The sequence below is a fragment of the Cuculus canorus genome, chromosome 16 (genome assembly GCF_017976375.1).
Source record: "Cuculus canorus isolate bCucCan1 chromosome 16, bCucCan1.pri, whole genome shotgun sequence".
NCBI classification, from domain to species: Eukaryota; Metazoa; Chordata; class Aves; order Cuculiformes; family Cuculidae; genus Cuculus; species Cuculus canorus.
In genome coordinates this window covers 8858844-8880821 of record NC_071416.1, presented here as the reverse complement: position 1 = coordinate 8880821, position 21978 = coordinate 8858844, and the positions used below count along the sequence as shown (strand labels likewise).

Sequence of the window (21978 nt, the reverse complement as noted above, 5' to 3'; positions counted from 1 at the left end):
GGCTGTTGAGCACTGGCAGAAGCTTCCCAGGGCAGGAGTGGAGTCCTCATCCCTGGAGGATTTAAAACCCATGTGGATGTGAAGCTTAGGGACAGGTTTCTGTGGTGGCATTGGCGGTGCTGGGATTACAGTTGGACTCGATGAGCTTAAAGGCCCTTTCTAACCCGAACGGTTGTGTGATTCTGTGACAGATGTTTCACCCCTTTGCTGTCAGTGACACTCGGGAGCTTGTGTGATGAGTGCTGCCCTGGACCAGAATTTGCCTCCAGGGCATTTCTGCTTTGTGCTGGGGCCTGAAACCCTTTAGTCACACTGCATGCAGGGAAGGCAGAGCTTACTGGAGTCCTCACTGCAAATCTAGCATTTGAGATAGAATGGCTTCTGTGTCACTGTGTTGAGCCTTGTAACACTAAGAACAGTAATTAATTCTGAAGGATTTCTTTAGTTTGGGTTGAGCATGTGGCTCCTTTGTTCGCTGTGTTGCTTCAGCACAATCCTTGCAGCCTGCAGTCCCTCTCAGTGTGTCTGTGCTCGCGGCTGGGAATGGCTGCTCGGCTTTTCAGTTGCTCAGGCTGAGGATTGGTTCCACGTGTGTATGATTGCAGTTGACTCTGGGCCAAGGGATTCCTTGGTTTCTAAGGCTCAGTTGCTTTAATAAATGGGTAGGGGCCATTTACGTGGATCCCCGAATGCTGCAAAATCGCATGTTGTGCAGTTATGTGAGGAAGAAGATAGGGATAAAGTACTTCACCCACCTCTCTGTCCCTTATTGCTGGTCTTGTGCTGTTAGGTAGTCACTGAGTAGATGTAGAACAGGATGTGGATGTTTTATTGTCACTTTAAAATGCTTTATTTCTAGCAAGCAGCACAGCTTGTGTCTATGTGGAAGTATTTTGATATTTAAAGAAAAAGATCTATTAAAAGGAACAGACGTTAAATTCAGGTGTGTTCTGTAGTCTCATAATTCTGGTATGTTCTGTGTTTTTTGGGTGTTCATTCAGGGAGCTCACGAGTGTTGGTCGTTTGGTTGCTAACCCTAAACTCCTTGAAATGCACTTGTCTGTGTTGTAAACTGTCCTTAACCATAGGGAACGGGCTCGAGAGCATCGAGTTATTCCTTTGGGCCTTCCCAAAGTGTAACAGCTGATGGCTGTGAACTCTTTAACCTAATATCAGCTGTGCAATGTTAAGCTGCACAAGAAATGACTTTGTAAAGACTATAAAATGGGAGTGGGAGATAAGGTGTTGATAAGGAGATTAAGAGCTTGAAACTCATCATAAATATGCGGAGTACTGCATCATTATTATTTCCTGTAAATGTATCTTTCCCACATTGAAGAATAATATCAGTAGTTTATCAAATTGGATTGTTTCAGCTGTTGTGTAGGTGATGCTGGTTGAAGTAGCGTTCCTTGCCGGGAGAGAGAGGAGCTGGATGGTCACCAAACCCAAACGGGAGGGTGAGTCAGCAGCTGTGCTGGTGTCCAGCAGCAAACATGAGTCAGCGCCGGCTGAGTGCTCCTTATCCTTTGGGAGGGTGGTTTCTCTATACTGTTCACCTCACTTGACCGGGTCTGCAGTGCCCGTGTTGGCACTACTGTCTGCGCCAGTGCTGCATCAGTCGTTTCTGAAAACTGAGAGTGGAGAAAACCAAATTGTGTAAGCTTAAAGAGAAAAAGTGATTTCTTATTAAGGTTGTGAAGGTTTCCTGAAGCTCCAGCGTTGGTTTGTGTTGGAATACAGGCATAGTAAAAGCTGGCATTGGTCTTAGACCTGGATCATCATCCTCGTATTTAGCTCTGTAGGGTAAAATCTCTGGTTTTTGTGGGGCATGAGATTGGAGAGGGAGAATGAGGGAGCAGAGGAAAGGTTTAAAAAGCAGCACAGGGTAGCATATGACAGTCCAGTCCCTGCCATAGCGGCCTTAGTGTGCTGCCTGGGCAGCAGGAACTCAGGTGTCGTCACTGCTTGCTGCTTAGGGAGATCTTGGATGACCTGTTTTTCATTTGAAGTGTTGCCTTCAAGGGGGAAAAAAAACCCAAACTGTACAGAAGGAAAACCTTGAAAAGATGATCCTTAACCTCTGTGGAGAAGTGGGTGTGAGCAGCTGAACTGAATGGCAGGGAACTCAGCAAGTGGAATGCTGTGCGGTGTAGGAGTACAGTGAATGATTATCGCTTTGTCCAGAACCCACCTGGGCAGGATCTCCCTTCCCAGACAAGCAAGAACCTTGAGGAATAGGACAAAATAGGTGGCTGTGCCACTCCTGCAGTTTGCAGGGAGGTTGTTTTCCCCTTTCAGATAGGAGAGGATTAAGTCGCCATTCATTGTCTCTGAGATGCAAGGTTCCCATAGCAACAGTCTAAAACTTTTGTAGCAGGGGGGAGTAAATACCATAGGGATCCATCTTAGGGCCAGGACTCTTTAATGTCTTCATAAGTGACCTGGATGCAGGAGGTTTAATAACTCGGTTTGCAGATGACCTGAAACTGGGAGGAACTGTTGACACTCTTGAGGGCAGAGAGGGCCTGCAAAGGGACCTGGACAAATGGGAGAGCTGGGCAATCACCAGCAGCGTGGAGTTTAGCAAGGGCAAGTGACAGGTTTATCTGCTGGGACACAGCAGCCCTAGAGGTCCATATGGACTGGGGAGTGAGAGGCTGGAGAGCAGCCTTGCGAAAAGGGATCTGCAGGTTCTGAACAATGGCAAGTGAACATGAGCCAGCAGTGCCCTGGCAGCCAAGACAGGCCACCATGTCCTGGGGTCCATCCCTTCTATCTCAAGACTTTCTATGAGTCTATTAAATACTGATTTTACAGATGAAGAAACCAGAGCAGATGGGATTGGTGATTTGGTGGAGACCAGAAATCTTAGAGATTCAACCCAAGGAGAAAGAGGGAGCTGCAACTACAAAACGAAGAGGGAGCAGTTAGTCGCCGTAAACCAGCTTCTGTTCCAAACGCACTGGGGAAATACGTGGATAGTTTTAATATTGCTTTGAATTAGACTTATCTTCTATATTTTTTTTTTCTTTTTCCATACAGTGTTCAAGGAATAGGACACTTAGAGATTAAAGACACTTAAGGGAGAAAGAATTAGGGAGAAAAAAAAAAAAGAGTAATATCTGTCCTTCTAACTGAATTTGGCAGGCACTGCCTGTGGCTTCTGCCCTGGCCAAGCTGGAGCACCAGCAGCTGCTCCAACAACCCGTAGTTTTCTGCACTGCTGGGACTGCTTGGGAGTGTCTGCATTGCAGCATGCTGGGAGATCTGGGGTGCTGCAGTCAGAGGGGATGTGCAGCCAGCAGGATAACGTCTAGGACAAGAGAGCCAGAGGCTGGGAGGATCGCATGAGATCCAGGTGCCGCCCCCAAGGTGGGGTCTGTGCAGCTGTGGTCAGATGGGTGCAGCTGGCAGTGGGGACTGGGAAGGGTTCTGTGGACCCGAATGTGTTTGTGAGACTCTGAGAGCACAGATGTGTTAGTCCGTAAAACCAGCCACAAATGGAATGGTAGAAATTATAGAAAACAGACCAGGAAAGAAAAAGAAAAGAGGTCCAGATACCTGGGGTGGGGGAGAGAAACCCAGAGAAGCCACATTGATTTCAGAAGGCTTCACTGTGCTCTTCTTCATCTACTTTTACAGCAGTTTCCCCTATGACTGCAGCCCTGTTTGTGCCCCAGTGTCGGTGCCAAAAGCATGCCTAGAGATATTGAGCCTGTCTGGGACCCCCCCCTCCCCTCCCTGTTTGCCTAAAGCTGCTGCATGGTTTGAGGTCTGGGTTTTCTGCCTCAGCCCAGCTAAGCCAGCCCTGACCTTGCAGGTGGGCACTACCCTGCAATAGATGGGCTTAAAACCCATAAAAATCAGTGAATTTGCTTATTTCTGCTTTCAGCAAGGGAAAAAGCAACTTAGCTCCTCAAGAGCAGACAAGAAAGGGAGGAAGAAGAGGAAAAATCATCTTTTGCCAGAGCCTGGCTGGGTGTGTCTCCTGCTCTCCCCCCCCCCCCCGCGGTGGGTCTGTGTTGCTGGCAGGCAGTCTTGCCTGGGAGGGATCTGTCGTCAAAGCCACCAAGGAAAGAAGGCCTGATACGCTCATTAATATTCTGAACTAGTGACCCTTCTTTTTCTTTCCGCCCCTTCCCTTTCTCTGGGCGCTCCAGCCTCTCCCTGCCGCGGATGGCTGCAGCCCCCTCCAGCTGAGTCAGTTCTCCCTCCGCGCAGCATTGCAGCACCTCCGCAGCTCCCTGCGCTCCTGCAGCACCAACTCCGCTCCCGCCGCAGCAGCATGGCCAGCACCGTCTCAGGTAAGACAGGCAGGTTTGGGGGGGCTGGTCAGCAAGGAGCTTACAGAATCATCAGGTTTTCACTTTTATTAATCATTATTTTGAGGATTTGGGGTTTTTTTCCATGGGTTTCGGGGGATTTCTCTGATGAGGAGGCAGCTGGTAAGGCATTGTTCCCCCTCCTTCCCCATACACACACCTCTCTGATGCGAGATAGCAGGTGGGCTTTTTATTTTAAAATGAATATACTTGTGATAAACTTGCCAATTTAGAATTTCGCTGGCATTACATTGTGCCATATATGCTGCCGCATGCCAATTAACCATTGTTTTTGGTAACGTGATGCAGCTTTTCTTTCCCCCCTAAGAAAAAATGTGCACACTGTGTAGCTGGATGCTGAAAATTCAGCACCTGGAAATGAATTAGCATTTTGAAAATTACAATTTTTTTTGTGAAGATCGGGTGTTGCCTAAATGGGGAACAGAGAGAAAGACATGGGCAAGAGACAGACAGCAATGCCCCCCAAAATCCAACCAGAACAACCTGAATGGGTTTCTATGTCCTCCCAGAGCTCCCCAGTCCCAGATTTCTTCCACAGCTCACATTTCTCTGTTAGAAGATGCTCCAGGGGAGAGGTCGTCTGATGGCGTTGAGTGAAATCAAATGCTGCAAGGGAAGCCCTTCCTCCTTCCTGCAGCAATACCAGGAATCACAGTGCGGAATCTGCCTGGGAGCCTGGCACCAGGGTCGGGCTTGGCTGCAGGAGGGCAGCCTGCCCTGAGGATGCTGTGCTGCTTGGGTCCAGCCCTTTGCTAAAGGTTTAACGGGGGAGGAGGCATTCCAATGGCTGGAACTGGGAACTGGGTGAAAAGGGAAGAAAAGCCTGAAGGGGTACGATGAACAGTGGGTGTGTGGAGAGGTTTTTTTTTTTTTGTTGTTGTTTTTTCATCCAAAAAAAAAAGAGTTTTCTCTTGAAATGGCTCTGAATTCTGCAGTGCATAAAGAGGGGCTGGGGCGGGGAAAGCTCAGTCCTGGAGGGTGTAGGGCTGAACAGGAATAGCAGACAAAAAGGGAAAGCAGGCAGTGCTTTGTGCCCCACTGCAGGCAGGGAACCAGCCAGGAGGAGACCAGGCAACACTGCTTGCTTCTTTCACTGGCCTCTGCCCATGTCTCCTGCTGCTTTCTATTTTCTATTCATTTCTCCTTCTAAAAGGCCAGGAAAGACAGAAAAGAGAGAGAGACAAAGAGGTGGAGGTGTGAGGTGTAAGGGTGCAGCTGATCCCAAATAGGCTTTGCATGCAATTAGATGTGGTAAAGCAGCAGTGAAAAAATGTGTTTCTATGACAGAAAATCTCTATCTATTGTATATATTTCTGCAAGTATCCCTGTCTCAATGAACGTGTGCAGCAGTGCACGCTTGGCAGGTCCCACCCATCTGCCTGCTTTCCCTACAGTACAGGATTGGGCCTTGTTTGCAGAGTTGGGGGTGGGAGCGACAGCTCCAGCTTACCAGCCATCTAAACCAAGGTTGCATCAAACTTGAGATGGATGAGGTGGTGGACAAAACACATGTAGGGATTTTCAGTTTGGTGCATTCTCACCCTCCCAACCCACCACATGCCGGTGGCACATTTCATTTTCCCAAAGATGCAGCTTGTCAAAGGAGACTTAGGATGGGGAATGTGCTTCAGAGAAATCATGCTTCCTTGTGACTCGGATCAAGTAGAGGAACAATTTCAAACAGTAGAAAGTCGTGGGAAATCAGTGCTGTGGCGGGAGGGAAGAGGATAAGGCAGGGTTTGCTAAGAGAGGGAGTGCGGCTGAGCCTCGCCCAGCTGCCTTTGCAGGGAGCAGCTCCCTATAGCACTTACGGCAGGAAATGAGAGCAGACTGGAAAAGCAGGAGAAAAAGGCAAGCAAATTGTCAATTTAAGGAAAAGTATCTCATTTACTTTCTTCATTATTTTCTTCTTTATCTGCAGCAAAAGCAGATCCGTGCTGAAGGGAGAGCAGCTGCAGTTGTCTGCAGCTGCTGTCTCGGGGCTTATCCCCCTTGGGAAGACTTTCTTGGGTTTGTTTAAACAAACAAATCCCTGAGATGAAAAGAAACAGGGCTTGCTTCCCCCAGCTCAGCAGTCACCCCTCTTTTCTCCCTGCTGCCTCAGGCGTTTTCTCTTGGCCATGGTGGTTGTTTTTGGTGCTGGAGCAGAGGACGCAGCAGCACATGCTCAGTGCAGGCTCAGCTGCGGTGCTGGCTGTGCCACCAGGCAGACCTTGCAGGGGCAGAGCCCTCACAGCTCCTTCCTGCAGCATCTGCACCAGTCTTTGTGCTTCTGTACCCCACAGAAAAGGTGTCTGGCTGGCCTCTGCAGGGCTGCAGAACTTTCTCCACCGTTTGTAGGTTGAATAAAGAGGCACAAGATTATGAAATGTTGCAGCAAGGTGACAGCCTTGTGGGCTATTCTCCAACGTTAGCCTATCTGAGAAGGTGGAGCCAAGAGGAAACACTGGTTTGTCATTTCTCACCTCACAACTGGGCACGGTAAATGTGCCTTAACAGATCCCAAGGTTCTCCCCTCCTACACTGAAATGTGAGAGTTGTGGGACTATACCTGGGCTGTCCCCTTCATCCCTTTCTGTTGTGGTGGACATCGTATGATATTGCCCTGTCCTGACACATGTACTGCTTGTACTGGAGGGTCACAGTCCTTGCTGTCAACCTCTCCATCTCTCTGCGTTCTCAAGAAATCACTGTTTTCTTTCTCTTCAGGTGCTGGTGGAGTGTATGTGGTCTTAGAAATTCATGGTACTTTTATTGGGACTTCAGTTTTACAGGCCAAGAGGATCTATTGCAGGAGTTTTTAATTCACTTTTTTACCACTGTATCCAAATGGGGAATCTCACTACTTGGAAAGCATTGCTTCTTTCTAATGTATCTCATACTGTCTTTGATGGTACCGTGTTGAGTCTGTGAGGATCCCTCAGATATCTCAAGAAATGGCTTTCCTGGAGCCTATCAGTGATCGTTTATATCTGGTGAAGGCCTTATTTTATCAGATGAATGTGTTTACCTTCTGCAGAGAAGCTGAGATTTAGCGGCTTGATGTGGCAATTGGAAGGTTGCAGACAAGACTTTTGGGACAGCAGAGTGGGCAGTGGGAGGGATTGCAGCTTCAAGCTCTCTTATGGTGGATGGAAATGATGACCCTTGGATATAATACTTGGAGGGACCTGAAGCTCACAAAAACTTCTATAACCCTAAATTAACTGGAAACGACATGCCTGCCTAATCCCTCCCAGTTTCCTTACTGGCATGGGCTTTATTCCTGCAGGTCTAAGCCTAAACTTAAAAAAAAAAATAGTCTTCTATCAAGATGAGAGTTAAACTGATGGTCAGATCTTTGGCTATGACTTAGAAATACAAAAGAGCTAGAGAGCGGCCAAAGACCGTGTGCCTGTGCTGTAGCACCTTGGCACATCCCAGCTGGTGAAGAGCTGCCCAGTGTATTTCTGAACGTTTTTTTTATTCCGTCAAGGTACCTGTGTGTATTTAGAGCCATACTAGAGAATCTTATGTTCTCTGAATGTGTTTATACAGATAATGCCATGGGCAAGTACGATAATCCTCAGTTAATGCAAAGGAAAGCAAGATCCAAAGACACCAAATGACTGCCTGTGGTCACAGAGTGCATCTGTACCTGACACATCCTGGCATTGGACTCCTGTCTTTGAACTGCTGCCTTTTCCGCTCCCCAGCTCCTCTTTCTGTCACCCTAACCTGATCATCTGAACCTATGTTTGTCCCAGCTTCCCAAGCACTCTGCGACAGCTGCCTCCATTTGGCTCCTTCCTCCACTCTATCACTCTATCAAGCAACCATCCTTCTTCCTGACAATCAACCACCCACCCACCCAACCCAGGCAGCCAGGTCTCTGCTGCACAGCTTGGGCCCTTCCCTCGTGCTGAGCCCAGAGAAGAGTGAATTTCCCTGGGTGTTTCCCTGAGGGCAGCCACATGTTCCAGTGCTACAGCTTGAGTGTTTTGTGATAAAATCCATTGGCTGTGCATGACATGGGTTGATGTGGCGCACATGAACTGCAAATGAAACCTAGGAGAGAAAGAGCTGGGTGATTGGAAACCGTTCCCATGTGATAGTTTAGAAGATGTCTGACAGAAGGCAGATTAGTGCTCTCATCTGCTTGTTCTCATGGATGATTCAGCGTGAGCCCACTGTAACTTCTGGGCCTCAGATCTCATGGTGAGCGGCTGAGGTGATGCATGGCATTGGTGTGGGGTACAACCACTGATCTGAAAAAAAAAAAACCTCTAGTGTTTTCTGGTTGTGTGAGCTCACTTGCTGGCCTTGTTTTGGAAGTTGGGAGCAAGAAGGTGGATGTGAGTTATATTGAGGTGAAGGGCTGGCTGTTATTTTTATGATATGATTTGTAGCAGGTGAGAACGTCCACAGTCTATTGTGTTCTCAAGGCTTATAGAGAACTACAGTTGCTTTTGTTATGTGTGGCATTGCAGTCTTTGTGCTGAAGGACTCGACTCCCTCTCTCTAGCTTCTCTACCTTCTGGTTGGGCTTTGGTTGCATTGGATTGTTCTCATTTTTTCATGATTTAATATTTTTTATGGAAGCAATTTTTACTTCTCCAGAGTTATCTTTGCAAACCAGATTATTTTCTTGTCATAACCTTCCTTTGACCTTGCTGCCAGACCCAGCGCATCCAGCCTCATCCATTCAAATGGCCTGAATTCACATGGATTAGTCTTGCTGTGCCTCTGATTTATTATGGATGACTCTGTGTCAGTGTTGTGCCTAAATGGCCTCACTCTGTTTTGCTGGGCACCATTAAATACTAAACAGAAGTACTCACAGTCTGCAGTTTAATTTTATCAGCACCTTTTAATGAGTAGAGGTGGTGAGACCCACTGACAGGTGCATCGCGAGCGGAAGGTGGTTCCCGTTGCTTGCACACCACACCCGTCCGCAACTGTTCCTCCATCTCCTGACTACAGCCACTTGGGAAGCAGCTGGATGGTGTCTCCAGGGGTTAGCTTGGAGATAAACACTTTACACGGATACATGCCATATACATTGCTCCTGCGAAACCGCGGGGATGTGGCAATGCAGTATGTGCTGTACAGCACTAGAGGGAGCACAGGAAACGAGTGACTAGGGTGAAACGAGCTGAGAGCACCCTGACCCTCTTGGTGGCCTGGCAAAGGTCCAGTTAGTCTCCCTTCTCCTTGCAAAAGGGAGGAAGTCATCGTGCCCATGCAATATATAGAGTGCAGAGAAAAATGTTAATGAAGATGAAGCGTTGCATGGAGCGTGCAATGGAATAGAAACAGAGCAGGATCAGATTCTGCTGATTGCAGGGCATAAACATTCAGAAATGTAGAGGAACTGACTGCACCTTTTGATAGGATTGTAGGTAAGTAGCTCCCCAAGGTCCCACAAAGCCAACAAAATGCAAGTTTACCCCACTTTACAAGATGGGACACTGATATATTTTCTATACATTCTACAGTTTATTCATGTCTTAATTCACACAGCTCTGTTATTTGCAATGTTTCACACTTATTCTAATATGAAAGCAGTGAAGTGTTATGACTTGAGGGTAAAGACCAAACCAAATTGAATGAACTTGCTACTGATCCTTCTGTTGCAGGGTTTGCCTAGAAAGAAACGGACTATCAGTACTTGGTGCTTGAGTGAGCAGCCTGCCCTAACCCACTCCCCGTTGGCAAGACGAAGCTCTTGTTGATCTCTGAGACCAAAGTGGTGCTTTGGTGTAAAGTCAGCTGTCCTTACTAGGTTATACATGTGTACAATATTCATTCCGTGTAAGCTGAGTTTATTTTTACTAACTTAGCAGAAGTAAAAAATATGAATAGTTGCTTAAATGAAAAGTCAGCATTTCTTGTCTGATTGTTCTTAAAATGTCTGCATTTGTGTACTGGAAGGCATGCAGCCTTTCCTATAAGTGACTTGGTGGCCATGTCGTGTTCTGGCCAGCCAGCTATCTTGTCTTCAGGGGTTTTGTCCACTGGCATAAATATATCCCCAAGACCCTATAGCTATTGGCAGATGTGAGTGCATGTCCTTCTAAAGTGAATTTTAGTGCTGAGGTTTGCAGTGCTGATCTTTTACCTCTGAGAGTTTTAAGCATGCCATTTCTGATGCAGCTGTGTTTGAGACATAGTTTTGCTTCAGGAGATCCTGGGTTTTATCTTCATGGTCACAGTCTCCTAAATAGTGACCCAGAGGTTCTGTTTCTTACTTTTATTTACTGACTCAGAGGATCTTCTTCTCCTTACAGCATGCCTGTTCTTGTTATAGCCTATTAACAGTGTTGGACACATGTACCTCCTGTTCTTTGTTGCTGAACATGTCAGATTGAAAGCGCATGAGGACGAAATCATCGTTGTGGGTGCTTCTCTGTCCCATGGGTGTAACCACTGATTTTAGAGCAGAAGCATGTGTGTGTGTGCATGCTCAGGTGTCCATTTGTTTTTCAGGGTGTGGATTGGTGGTGATTTCTTCAGGGGTTGGTCCTTCACCCTCTTCATGCCGAAGTCCCTGGCCTTGGCCTGCTTGGAGTCTTGCCAGCGGTGGTGCTGAAGGGACAGCTCCCGGCTGGGGGCCATGGGGGTGCGGTGCTGAACGGACAGCTCCCGGACAGGGTGTCATGGGGGCGTAGTGCTGAAAGGACAGCCCCCGGCCGAGGGGGTCCCGGGACGGCGCTGCTGAACGGACGGATCCCAGGACCAGCCGGGGGGTCTCACTCCACCACCACCATTCCCGCTGCTTTCCCCGTTCCCCCCAGCAACGCGGAGGCTTGAGCGGGTTTGCCCAGCACTGAGGGCTGCCCGGCTGGTAAGGGCTCTTCGAGCTCTTCCCCTGCTAGTCTCCGGGGCCTCGGCTGCTCCTGGTCCCACTCCTCCGAGCCGTGTGTTCGCATGCTGCTAATTGCATCTGATGGCTGGCGCCGGGGTGCAGCTGCAGGCTCCAGTGCTGGGAGAAGGATGCACAGCACTTCCATAGCTCATTAAAGCACTGCCACAGCTCAGTGAAGCGGTGTCCCTTTGTCCTCTTACTCCTTTTCATTTTAATTGACGGAGAGGGGTGGTCAGTTTGCTCTACAGAAGGGAAAGTGAGACAGGGAAGATCCCAATGGAATGGAGGCAGCTGCAAAATTACTACAACAGGCTGGGACTGCAGCATACGCTTGTCTACACAAAGAACCATGAAATCAGGACTGGGCAGACCTACTGAAGTTCAAGTAACAAAATACAAAGCATTGTGCTCTGTAACAAGTGCTAGGAGAGAACTAAATGAGTTGGTCAGGGATGTGGCACATCTGCTTAATGTCTTGATTTCACCCTGGACTGGAGAGAATGGTGGAGCAACCACCTTGGTGTGGTTTTTTTTTTTTTTCATTTAAATGATAATGTCTCTTATTTAGTCCAGGGACCCTTCTCTGGGTTCTAGCTGTACTTTATGAGAGACATTAGTTTACTGCTGCACGCCACAACTTCTAGCACGATAAAGCACTCTTGGAGGCTTTCTTCAACAAGAACAAAACCAAGGCAGTCCTGCTGTGTGGCTGGCACTCCTCAAGTAAAATGTTCCTGTTTGGTTTACATTTGTGATCTCTGAGGATGCTGCGGTGTGTCCTACAGTTGCAGGGATGGTGAGCAAACTGGAGGGCTCACAGCAGCAGAGCTCGAAGGGATTGTATATTTCTCTGTCCTTTGCAGGGGGCAGCATTCACTGTGATTGCAGGCCAGTATCAACCTCTGCCTGTGGGGGTCAAGATGGTGATGGATTCCACTTGTGTCCTCCCTTATCTTGCAGGGAAGGAGGTACCTGAGGAAGTAGAGGTACAGCACTTGCCCCCATTAGCAGCACATCTGAACTGATTCTTCACTCAAACGCCTATTTGTTCTCCACATAGCTGACTGCGTCTTGCCTCTTTGCCCTGCTGTCAGATCTGCTGAACTGTGCAGTATCAGGAACTTGCCAGGGTTGAGCAATGTTTCCAGGTGCTGATGGGCATCATTTTACCTTGGAGGCTGGAAGTGGGATTGAGAAAGGGTCTGGGCAGCTGTCCTGGTATGGTGAACTACACAGGCTGCAGAGCTTCAGCTCCTTTGGAGGGAAAGTCCTCCACAGAATGTTGCATCTCTAGGTTCCTACAGCCTTCCCGTGACGTTTGCTAAGTGGCAGCTAATTTAGCCTGCTCTAGAACAGATGCTCTTTGGGGACCTTTTGGCAAGCTCTGGCAGCCTGGAAAAGCCTCTGTAGAATCTGGTAACTACAAATGGGTTTCCTCGTGCCTACTTGCTTCTTTTCACCATGAAAAAGAGCAGCCGTTGCCATTCAGTTCTCTTCTCATTGCTGTTTCCTATTTTTCAGCCTACAAGGAGAAAATGAAGGAGCTGTCTCTGCTCTCCCTCATCTGCTCTTGTTTCCACACCCAGCCACATCCCAATACCATCTACCAGTATGGAGGTATGTACCCTGCTCCTGCAGAAACTGCAGCATCTTTTGAATGATGCTGCTGCAAGCACCATAGGAGCTTGTCAGCACACTGGGCTCGCCTATCCCAGAGCAGCAATGAATGCCCCAGCCTGGGGTCTCTGTGTTTAATCTCCTTTCACAGTTTATTTTATTAATGTAACCCACATTTTCCCAGAAAGAAACAGCTTGCAGTGATTGTCTGTGTTGTACTGGGGTGACATCTGCCTCACTAGCAGCTTTGTGGCCCTTCTGTAATCCTGCTGTGAATTTAAATGGATTGTGTTGATGAGGGGGGACGGGGTGAAGCTGATCGCTAATCAGGAAATTTTGGAGGTAGAACAAAATCACTTGGGTCACAACATGGGAGCACCCTAATTCCTCAGGCAAATGAGTGCCACAGGTCCACAGAGCTCCTAATTTGGCTTTTTTTCCCCAAAAAAAGATATGGAAGTGAAGCAGCTGGATAAGAGGGCATCAGGCCAGAGCTTTGAAGTGATCCTGAAGTCTCCTTCAGACTTATCTCCCGAGAGCCCAATCCTTTCCTCCCCCCCCAAGAAGAAGGACTTGTCCCTGGAGGAGCTGCAGAGGAGGCTGGAGGCTGCAGAAGAGAGGAGGAAGGTAACGAGATGTTCTGTAGAAGCAGTGATTTTTCTGTGACGGGCACTGATTGCACCAAACCCTAAAGCTGGCTTAGCAGGAGCAATTTTAAATGGCTGGAAATAGTGTTCTTACACTTACTACATTCTGCTATAAATTGTCAGGTGAGACATGGGAATCCCAGGATGAGGTTCTGCAGCCTGATATGGGCAGGGAATTGGACTCAAAGATTACTCTCCTCTTCTTGAAACCGCACAGCTCTTCTTGGACTTCATGCGCGTGACGTGGCTGGAGGCAAAGTTCGTGCCAGCTGATGCTGCAGAAGATGCAGCAGTTGGTCACACATCAAACTTAAGCTTCAGACCTAAACACAGTCTTGTGTTTCTGACAGCAGGCTGTGCTATTTCCCATGTTTTAGTGTGTGTGATGTATAAAACGGTGAAAACTGTTGAAAAGGAGAAAACTACCAGAGTAGGGCAAAGGATAAATGTTACAAATATTGGTGGGTAAGGGGAGAGAGAGCTGAAAATGATGTCTGGGCCCACTGGGCATTGTGCCCAGCAGACATTGCCGCATAGCTGGAAAAATGTGTCAAAGCATCCTCCAGGTGTTCTGGGATGGAGGAGGGTGGCTGAGGGGTTTGAGCAAAGGAGATGGCCAGAAAGCCTCTCTGGGGAGTTGAAGGCCAGCAGAGCCTCTTTGGTTGACTTAAGCCTCTCCAATGCCTTCTCTCGGTAGACTCAGGAGGCGCAGGTGCTGAAGCAGCTGGCGGAAAAGCGGGAACATGAGCGGGAGGTGCTGCACAAGGCACTGGAGGAGAACAATAACTTCAGCCGCCTGGCTGAGGAGAAGCTCAACTACAAGATGGAGCTGAGCAGGGAGATCCGTGAAGCACACCTCGCTGCCTTGAGGGAGCGGCTCCGCGAGAAGGCGAGTGTGATGCCCCAGGAGAGGGCTGGGTGCTGATGCCCATGGGGGGAGTTGGGGTCTGGTCTCTGTGAGTTCATCCCAGTGCAATGGGCACAGTGGAGCTGGTGTTTTGTTGCTGGTTGAAAGCGAGATGTGGAGCAGCTCCACTCCAGAGCAACATGAGGAAGGGGCTGTGTCCTTCAAGGTCAGCACAGAAAATACCATCTGGTTTACCTTGAGAAGTGTAAGCTCAAAGGCAGAGCATCAGGCCCATCCTGCTTCCAAGGACTGCCTGGCCAAAGGGCTTTGCAGAAGAGGGGAGCAATGAACATGTTCGCATCACCTCCAGGCTCTCACAGATGAGATGCTTTATACCTTGCAGGTGTAACCCACTGTCCATGGGGTCTGTTGTATGTGAAACTGGTCTGGTATTTTTGTGTGATGCAAATCTAGTGTGCAGGAAAGGAGGAAAACAGCGACTGCAAGAGCAGAAAGTGTTAGCCTGGTGTCGCCTCTCCTGTCTTTGCAGGAACTGCATGCAGCTGAAGTTCGCAGGAACAAGGAACAGCGGGAGGAGATCTCTGGATAGAGGGCTTTTCTACACATCTAGCACCTGATTCCTGTTAACAAACCAACCAATCGACCAACCTACACATTTTATTTTGTTTGTCTAGATGCAACATTTGATTTCCATCCTCCCCCGGGTGTTCATCCCTCAGCTACACGCTTCTCTCTCTCTGCATCCTTAATCGTCAGTACTTGTAAGGATTCACCGATCATAGGAACCTCTAAGCAGAATAGCAGCTAGTTCACATGAAATAGAGAATCGATCAGTCAGACAGCTACTTTGGAGGGTTTTGTCCTTTTTTAAAGAAAATATTTCTTAAACTGATGTAAAAAAAACACATTAAGATATTAATAAATTCAACCAGCAGTGTCACAGAGATATGGATTTCCTGTCTGGGGCTTTTACTCCTCTTAGAGTTTCCTCTGAGCCCAATATCAGCTTCAGAATAATGGGAAGTAAGGGATAATTTCTGTGTGTGAAGTGGAATAGAGAATAGCCCCAGGTTTGCCAGTAGCAGGAGAGAGGGAAGGGATGACTCAGGAGTCGTGGTGTGCGGCCCCTCGTCTCCTGACTCTATCTGGAGCCAGCCCAGGCAGGCAGTGACACAAAATCCTTTTCTGTGGGTGATTCTTTTGAGAGCCCCTGTGACAGTAGGTGAGGGTCTGCCCCAGAGCTCGGTACCAGTGCCACGCTACGGCAAGTCTGCCACAGCAGGCACCACCTGATGCCCTGGTTGGCCGCAGGCTGGAGTAACCCATGGACTGAGCCACCCTCTCCCCAGCAGAGTGGGGATGAGAAGTCTTGGCTGAGCAGCCTGGGAGAACTTCAGACAGCAACTGAATCCCCAGCCCCACAGGAGCCCTGGGAGAGTGCACTCACTCTGTGGGCTCTCCAGTGCTCCCACAGTGTGATTTCGCTCCAGTAAGAAAAGCAGATCCAGTAAAGAAGGTGCATAGTTATGAAATAGCCTTTTTGCAAACAGAATAATCACTCTTCCTTCTTTCCAAAGGTGGATGTGACTCTCTGGTTCCATTCCAGGGCAGATGCCAAAACCAGAGATAACCAGATGAGCCCTGGAGCTCTGGCTCATGGGCAGCTTCCTGGGAGGCTGAGCATGCCAGCGGTCTCCCTGGCACCTCCAGCCCAGCAGCTTTGGGTAAGAGGGGAGCAAGTCTGCGGCAAGGGTGAAGAGATGTCCCTGTGCTCACTCCTTGTCTATCTTCAGCTTTTCAAGGCCTCTTGAGGTAGGGATGAGCAAAGAACATACAAGTGTGGCAGTAATGTCTGATCTAAATAGGTGACTCTTAAACATCAAGGACTTCCTAATCTTCCAGAGTCGTTGCTTATGGAAGTAGCCAAGGTTCAAGCAGGCACTGTGCACTGTAAGGGGCTGCCACCCTCCCACTGAGACCCACCGAGCTGCCCACCTTGCCCCAGCTCTGCCTCTGCCTTGAAAAATTAAATGGAATTGTTGCATCTGAAGAGCGGAGAATGGCCACCCTCCAGCAAGCAGGGCCTCATGGGTCACAGTGCTGAGGGCTCAGCCCTGCAGTGAAGTTTTTCAGAGAAGGTGGTGGAAGCTGATTTCATTTGAGGCAGGTGGTGACAAGGATTTCCCCTTTGTCCAGTGCTTAGGGATTGCTGAGTTGTTTCTCTAACAGCCTGGTGCAGTGTTTTGGGGACAGGGCGCAGGGTACCTGGGCAGGAGCATCACTCCCCTTTGCTTTGCATTGGCTCCTCCATCCTGGCTGGCCCCCGAGATCCCAGAATAAACCAAAAGGAATCCAAGGCACCGAGACATTTCATTATTAGTGATCGGTGCCCTCTGGGTGCTGTGCCTCCAAAAAGCTGTTCTGTGGGAGGGGTGAGGGACTGGATTTGGAGAATAATGGAAGTGCACAGGGGGTGCAGACATGAGCAGGGGCAGCCCAGCATGGGCACGGCCCAGCCTGGGGCTCCCAGGGATCCTGCTCTGTAACCCAGTGCCAGGCAGTGTTGAGGAGCCAGAGCAGATGAGGAGCTTGTACCAGGAATAACAATCCTCTTACCTCTCAATCCCTCTGGAAAGGAAACCATTGCTGAATCTTGTTAGAAGCTGAAGATGTCTGTCTGCCCTATATTTTAATTAGGAAAGGAATTAATTATGGCCTGGAGTGAGCATTAGGTGGGCACAGAATCCTGCACCCCCCTCCTCCCCGAAAGCCAAAGACCAGCAGCTGCTGGAGATCAAATCCCAGTCTGTTTGCTAATCTCCCCGGAATTCCCAGCTGGATTTGGGCAAGATCCCTTGGTGCCTGAAGTTTGATGTTAGGGGCTCTGCTCCCGGATGGAAGGGCTACCTTGCTCCCAAAGCCCTCGCCTGGGCTCGGGAAGACCAGGTTGGAAGGGTTTCCTTGCTCCAAAAGCCCTCACCTGGGCTGGGGGAGGACAGGATGGAAGGGCTACATTGCTCCCAAAGCCCTTACCTGGGGCAGGAGGGGACAGGGCTGTTAGAAAGCCCCAGCAGTGCCCAGTGATGATAAGAAGATATAGGGCAAAGAGGAAGGCAACTGAGGGTTGAATTTCTTAACAGTAGCGAATGATCAGTTTATAGTAGCAGCTGTCTTAGTTAAGCATCTGTGTAGAGCGCGGCATCCCCGCCAGCTTCACCTCATCCACATCGTGGCGAGAAATTTTAAAAAGTTTAAAAAAAAATAATAATTTAAAAGTAATTTAAATGAAATGTTTGTGTGTAAGAAATGGTTGAAACCGTCAAATGTCTGTGTCCCGCGTTGGTGGGAGCTGAGAAGGTATCTGCGAGATATTAACCCTGTCCTACTCTCTGTGGTGCTGAGTGTTTGCTTGGTGTGTAATTCTGACCTGGAGCTTGTTGTAAATACTGGTTTTAGTACTATGATTATGATTATTATGATTATTATCAGAACTGTTGTACTCACAAGCAGGAGTTTAACACAAGAGAAATGACCGTTTTCACTCCCTCCTCAGGGCTCAGAAGGAGTCAGAGGCTGGGCCGGGGGAAGGCAGGGTGCCAGCAGGGTGGGATGCTGGACCAGAGAGCAGATGGAAAAGCACGGAGTCGGGAGTGGGAGGCAGCTGAGTCCTGCAGGCAGGGCGTTGAGAGCAGGAACGAGGCTGCTCCTCGAGCTGGGAGGAGAAGGGAGGGCTGAGAGATAGAATAGAAGTGATATTTAAATGCTGGCAGATATAATTTAGTATTAACCCAAACCTCCTTGTGTGAGGGGGCCAGGATGTTCCCTACAGTACCAGGGAAGCCAGTGAAGCCATGAGTGCTGAAGAAGGAGCAGTTGGTGGCAGGTTGTGCTGGTTGGAGCCATCCTCCCCAAACAGCTACTGAGTCTCCGGATTCAGTTTCTGCCTCGATCTTCCATCCCGACCCTTTGTGCTGCCCTGCAGCCACTCTCTTCCACCTCCCTGGAGGCTAGCCTGGATCTTAGGTGGGGGCTTAGTCTTGCAATAGCTTTGTCTGGCAAAAAATCCCGTGGAAAGTGCCCAGGAGAGTGGCCTGGCACATGGTGCTCATGCAGGTGTGAGCACTGGGAGTCTGATTTCTCTCACTTTAGTTGGGTTGATGCTGTGAGGGGCAGTGAATGTGGCTGCAAAGCGTGTTACTGCAGGGTACGCTCCTGCGGCAGGGGAGCAGCGATGAGCAGGGAGAAGTTTGCACTGGGAACGTCAGGCTCTGTTACTGCTGCCAAGAAGCTTCATGCCAAGGAAACAACCTCATCTGTGGGGCCAGATGCTTGAGGGGCAGCAGAGCAATGTTTGCCCAGTGCAGATGAATGCAGTAGGGATGCTGGGGAGCTTGACATTGTCCAGTGCTGCTGGACGCTATCAGGGAAATGTGTGATTGCTTTGGCTGTCCCAGCTCCTGCAGTTTTGGCTGGATGAGGGGTGTCCCCTCCAACCCACCCTGCTGCTCCAGACCCGTGGGGACAGAGCTGTGGTGCCATGCCTGACCAGAAGCACATGTTGTGGTCCAAGATCACGGTTATTTCATGTTTTTTCATCTCCCAGGGTTGCTAATGGTTGTGTGCAGCAGCGTACTTCATGCCTCAGTTGAGACTAATTAAGTATCCTCATTAACATCCTTACCATCCCAGCCTTCCTCATTCCCAGACCATTCCCACATACTGCAGTCACGGACACGGTATGCAACCCTCCCAATTACCGGAGCCGCCTTCCTTATGGCAGGGCTTGAGGTTCTTCATTGATTCCAGTAGATGTTTATTAACCAAGCCTCTTAACGATGCTCAGCAGCCCTGTTGTTGCAGCAGCATATGAACACAAGACTTTGGGCCTGGTAGGGAGAGCATCCTCGAGGCATCCGGCGGCATCCCTGCCTAGACCATGAGGGTTTGCAGTTGTGTGAGGGAGGAAAGACGAGGTGGTGACGATTTATGACATGTATGCGTACACCTTTCAAAGAGCGTTCCTGGAGAAGGGCCTCTGGTTCGAGCAAGACGGAGAAGCTGAGAGAAATGAGTTCCCAGCTGGCACTGACAGCCGGGCAATGAGCGAGGCTGCACGGGAGCTGGGACAACTTGCCTCATATTCCAAATTAAAGGCCTGTGCTCATGTTATTCCTTCCAGCAAAGAGCTCAGCCCTGGAAATGGGTGCATTCAGGGTTGCTGCCCCCAGACTGCTCCTGGACTGAGCCAAGTCCTTATTATTTTTGAGTCATAAATAATCTTGCTCTAACCCAGACAGGGTTACCTTTGAGTTGACCTTCCAGGGATGGCAGCAGCTCACGATCGCATGCATCCCTACCTTGGGGGTAGGTTGGTATCGCTACTCCTTTTAAAATGTAAACTTCAGCTTGCTTGCTTTTGCTTAGCCTGGTGTGACTCTGGCCCTGGCTCTGCAAAGCCTGTCCCATGGGGTTCCCTGGATCCTGTCCTGCGTTACTCCCCTCCCTCACAGCGGCTGTGCACTCAGCTGTGCACACGCGCACAGAAATGCATATGTGGGAACAATATATGCACATACACTCTTATACCACTTGAAATGAGTCAGGAATGGCTGTTTACGGTGCTAGAGATTTCTTACTATCCATGCTAGGGATGAGATGACATAGTAAGACCAATAAACTCCACCTTCGTAGTCAGTTGTCTTTAAGTAAAGCAGAAGAGGGGCACTGGCCAACACCTACATTTGGGTGCTCTGTGGTCCCTGGGGTGCAGGGAGACAGTTGAACCCAAGCACAGTGGGCAGCTGGGATCCCAGTTCCAGCATCCCCTGTGCCTCCGTTCCCCCTTCTGTGACAAGGGGACATGGACACACTCTACCCCATGGGGACCACAGGAGAGCCGAGGCATCCATGTCTCTAAAGGGCTCTGAAAATGGAAAGTACCAAAGGACTGAGTTGTTTCACGCAACTGTCCACCCCGGGAAGAACCGACTGGCCTGGGGCTGCAGGCAGGGAGATGGAAGATGACTGTGTGGCCGTGGGGCTGAGCCGTGACTCCAGGGCTCAGCACTCCAGCTGCCCTTCCAGGCAGGATTCGCTCCTCCTGCTGCAGCCTGTGCGCCTTTGCTCCTACCGGGTGGGGAAGTGGCACGGGGTTGTGGAAGGACTTTCCATCACTATCAGAGCCTTGTCTGGTTCCCTTTGCTCCACCGCGTGCATTTCATTGTCAACTTGAGGTTGTTGTTGTGCAAAAGAAGTGATTATGAAAAAAAATGGAAAAAAAAAGAAATAAACTTGGTATGAAACCATACGTGTCTGCCTCTCTCCCTGAATGTATTGCTTTAGTTCTGAGGCTTCTCTTTGTATTGTGAGAATATGAATAAAATGCATTAAATGGAAAACTGACCTAAAGATTTAACAAAATAGACTCTAAGCCTCTGTATGCTAAATGAATACTTTGCACCCAGTGTAAAAGAGACCCGTGCTTTATACTATTCTCACAGGGAAACAGGGATAAAATGCTGGCATGAGGGTGCTCCTGATGTCCCTCGTGGCTGGAAGGGTGAGAGTATGCAATGTCTTCGCAGAGGAAGATGGAAAAAGACGTAAGGACAATTGCAAACACAATAAATCCAGTTCTGGAAAACACGTGAGCTTGTTCTGTAAAAGAAATCCAATGTTTGCTTAACGAGCTCTTCCTGAGAAATGATCCAGCCTTCCCCCTGGGCTGGACACGGCGGGGGGAGCGTGGCTGCCTTCCCAAGGAACGGGGCCCCTAACCTGGGAGACCTCGCATGGGCAGTGCTCAGCATCACATCCCTGGGCCCAGACATGCAGAAACACACAAAAAGCTGCAATTGAAATCAAGGAGGGTTGGAACTGGGGAGGCGAGAGGAGGGTGCTTGGCCGAGGGGAAGGCAGGAGGTGGGAACTTTCCCTGCCCAGGGCAGCTCTTCTGTAAGAGCAGGGAGGGCAGTGCTGGGGCCATCACCGTATTGGCAGACAAGCACCTGCGCCTGTTGGATGCTGCTGGATGAGCAGCTCAACATGTGCTCACAGCCCAGAAAGCCACCTGTATCCCAAGCTGTACCCAGAGCAGCGGGACCAGCAGGGTGAGGGAGTGGATTCTGCCCTTTGCTCTTCTCTGGTGAGACCCCACCTGGAGCCCTGGGTCCAGTTCTGGAGTCTTCATCATAGGAAGGACATGGAGCTGTTGGAGCGAGTCCAGAGGAGGCCACAGAAATGATCTGAGGGCTGAAGCACCTCCTGTATGAGGCCAGGCTGAAAGAGTTGGGGTTTTTCAGCCTGGGGAATGCTCTGGGGAGACCTTTGAGCAGCTTCTAGTACGGAAAAGGGCTCCAGGAATGCTAGGGTGGGGCTCTTGATCAGGGAGGGCAAGGACAGGACAAGAGGGAACAGTTTTGAGCTGAAAGAGCGGAGATTGAGATGAGATCTTGGGAAGAAATGTTTTCCTGTGTGGGTGGGGAGGCCCTGGCCCAGGGCGCCCAGAGCAGTGGTGGCTGCCCCATCCCTGGAGGTGTTCGAGGCCAGGTTGGATGGGGCTTGGAGCAACCTGATCCAGTGGGAGGTGTTTAGAACTGGATGGGTTTTGAGGTCCCTTCCAGCCCAAACCATTCCATGGTTTGTGATTCTATG

At 49.5% G+C, this 21978-nt stretch overlaps 1 protein-coding gene across 1 annotated transcript; it reads left to right on the top strand.

Moving 5' to 3' along the window:
* Positions 1–4015: 4015 nt before the first annotated feature.
* Positions 4016–20788, top strand: STMN3 (stathmin 3). Its single transcript, XM_009562657.2, has 5 exons — positions 4016–4307; positions 12715–12810; positions 13262–13437; positions 14155–14346; positions 14855–20788. The coding sequence occupies exons 1-5, from the start codon at positions 4289–4291 to the stop codon at positions 14912–14914; spliced, it is 543 nt and encodes a 180-aa protein (XP_009560952.1). The 5' UTR covers positions 4016–4288; the 3' UTR covers positions 14915–20788.
* The last annotated feature ends 1190 nt before the right edge of the window (positions 20789–21978 follow it).